This window comes from Odontomachus brunneus, unplaced genomic scaffold (assembly GCF_010583005.1).
Source record: "Odontomachus brunneus isolate Ranch 3 - 2012 unplaced genomic scaffold, Obru_v1 Obru_scaffold_221, whole genome shotgun sequence".
Lineage (NCBI taxonomy): Eukaryota > Metazoa > Arthropoda > Insecta > Hymenoptera > Formicidae > Odontomachus > Odontomachus brunneus.
In genome coordinates, this window is record NW_022639671.1 from 482,256 (window position 1) to 484,906 (window position 2,651).

The 2,651-nt window shown below is 31.9% G+C and overlaps 1 protein-coding gene across 2 annotated transcripts; it reads right to left on the reverse strand.

Annotated features, from left to right (window-relative positions):
* Positions 1-861: 861 nt before the first annotated feature.
* Positions 862-2,469, reverse strand: LOC116852390 (putative nuclease HARBI1). 2 transcript variants are annotated; one of them, XR_004379763.1, is made up of 3 exons: positions 2,204-2,469; positions 1,565-1,730; positions 862-1,246 (listed from the first exon to the last, which is right to left on the reverse strand). XR_004379763.1 is itself a non-coding variant. In XM_032832681.1 (3 exons), the coding sequence occupies exons 1-3, from the start codon at positions 2,390-2,392 to the stop codon at positions 1,102-1,104; spliced, it is 540 nt and encodes a 179-aa protein (XP_032688572.1). In that variant the 5' UTR covers positions 2,393-2,469; the 3' UTR covers positions 862-1,101. The 2 variants fall into 2 exon arrangements, 1 of the variants encoding a protein (XP_032688572.1); XM_032832681.1 differs by having other exon boundaries at positions 1,565-1,770.
* Between the last annotated feature and the right edge of the window lie 182 nt (positions 2,470-2,651).

Sequence of the window (2,651 nt, forward strand, 5' to 3'; positions counted from 1 at the left end):
CTTCGAAATTAAATTAATAATTTTTAAAATAGTGAGAGGCGAGGGGACTCACTTTAATCCAGCACCCGAAAGGAAACAGTACTTACTACGTCCACGTCGTTGTTTCTGGATAGCGCTAAAAGTAAGGTTAATACAGTTAAAGAAACCCTCGAAAATAGTGATTCCCATTTTGAAAAATCACTATGACCTTGAAATAACCTTGAAAATAGAGTTCAATGTCAAGATCAGAGTACAGATAGGTGACCCCCTAGGCCCCCTTTAACATTTGTCTGATTGTCCAATTTTACGTATTTGGCTTAGGTTCCGATATATTCAATTGGGAAATCAAAATTCGCAAACTTGACCTTCATTCGACCTTGCCATGACCTTGATTAACATATCATTTTGAACGTAAAATTTCCCGCTCTTTTCAAATCCGGGGTCAAAAATAGGTGTTCCCATTTAAAAAAATCACTTTGACCTTGAAATAACCTTGAAAATAGAGTTCAATGTCAAGATCAGAGTACAGATAGGTGACCCCCTCGGCCCCCTTTAACATTTGTCTGATTGTCCAATTTTACGTATTTGGCTTAGGTTCCGATATATTCAATTGGGAAATCAAAATTCGCAAACTTGACCTTCATTCGACCTTGCCATGACCTTGATTAACATATCATTTTGAACGTAAAATTTCCCGCTCTTTTCAAATCCGGGGTCAAAAATAGGTGTTCCCATTTAAAAAAATCACTTTGACCTTGAAATAACCTTGAAAATCGAGTTCAAAGTCAAGGTTCTTGGTACCATTACGTGACCCTCTCTGTTCCCTTCTACTTTTGTCTGGACCATTTTTCTCTATCTGACTTAGATTACGAGAAATTCAGATCGGGAGATTAAAATGGCCCACCGTGTATATAGATGTAGTATTTTTCTTACATATATATTTTGTTCCTGTCTAAAAAGCCGTTCAATTAAAGCATTTCTTATAATTAAACCATCTCCAGGTTGCCAGTGAAGTTGAAAAACTGGAACTTCGTTATTTATATTTTCAGCTTCTATTTCTTCTTCTTCTTCTTCTTCTTCTTCTTCTTCTTCCAAATAATCATTTAAAATCAGTGCTAAATTTTACAAAATAGCACATGCTACAACAATTGTTATGGATGTCAATAATTTTGCGCTCAATCCTTTGGACAAGCACGGAAATCTGCGTTTCCAAACGCCGAAAGTCCTCTCAACAATTCCTCTTGTCCTATTATGGATTATGTTGTAACTGCAAAAAAGTTTGTATATATAAATTCTTTATGTTGTGTGTGCGGGCACATACGTACGTGCATGAATGTGCAGACGTGTGTGGCATTAGTGAATCATATCTTTATTTAATATTATCTTAATCATGTGTAACAACATCTAATTGTAATTTTATAAAAATGAAAAAGATATAAAATGATGAAATTATCGTTATTAATGTTATGTTTATTAATAATTAATATTTTACATATATTTTTTACTATTTACCTCGTAATGTATGATCAATGATCTATTTAGTACAATATAATTATTGCTGTTATTACTATAGAATTAGACAAACCTTATTTCTTCATCGGTAACAGGATTATTAATCGGCGTAAGCAAAAATGGCAACAAAAGGTATCCAGCATCACCGACGAGCATTCCGTTTAATTTGCGTTCTCTGTACCGTATGTATATGCGTAAGTTTTGAAACATTCGGCTATCATGCTCACTTCCTGGCCATTCTGGAACAATATCTAGTATTTCAGTACGCGGTACAACAACCTATAAAAGTAAACAGTTACAATGAAAATACTTTTGAAGCTTCTACGGATATTTTCTTGAAGAAAATAAGTTCGCATATTATCTGAAGACGAATGTCTTTAGACATCCTTAAATGCCAACGTTTCGTGAATATTGTAGTTCGCTTCATTAGAGCGAGAGGCGGCCTGATAGTGTCTTTAAGGATCAGAATGCTCTTTACCTTGAAGAAGTGAATTTCAATGTTTATAAAACTTCAAAACTTTGGCATTTAACGATATCTCAAAACACGGACATAACCGGCAAAGCAACTTACTTCTTTAAATTACAATTGTGTTTGAGACAAAATATCAATAAAGATATAAACTATTATGTAAACAATATACATACATCCTTACATATTAATATTCAATATCAATATATAGTAATTTCTATTGCTTAACTTATAATACTATACCTGAACATTTAAAGAAAAGTATCCTTTTCGATTGCGATATACTTCAACAATATTTTGAAATCTCGTATGTGTTAACCGAATATGGGTACAATCTATTGCTCCATCTATTGAAGAGAGACCTATAGCTCCAGGACCACGTCCAAGCTCTTTAAATAAACGTCTGCTTTCAGAGCATGCTTCATCAGACATTGGTATTTTTATATATCTTTGAATGTTACTTGCTATTAGATAAGAAATTCGAAAAATGATTCGTAATATTGTAGATTGTGAAATTTTTATCACATCGCCCATAACGAGCTGCAAAAATAAAATTTTTATATTAATTTCAATTATATTATAAAAATTACATATATTATATAATTCATTATTAAAAAATGATTAATTTCAAAAAACATTGGTAAAATTATATATATATATATATATATATATATATATATATATATATATA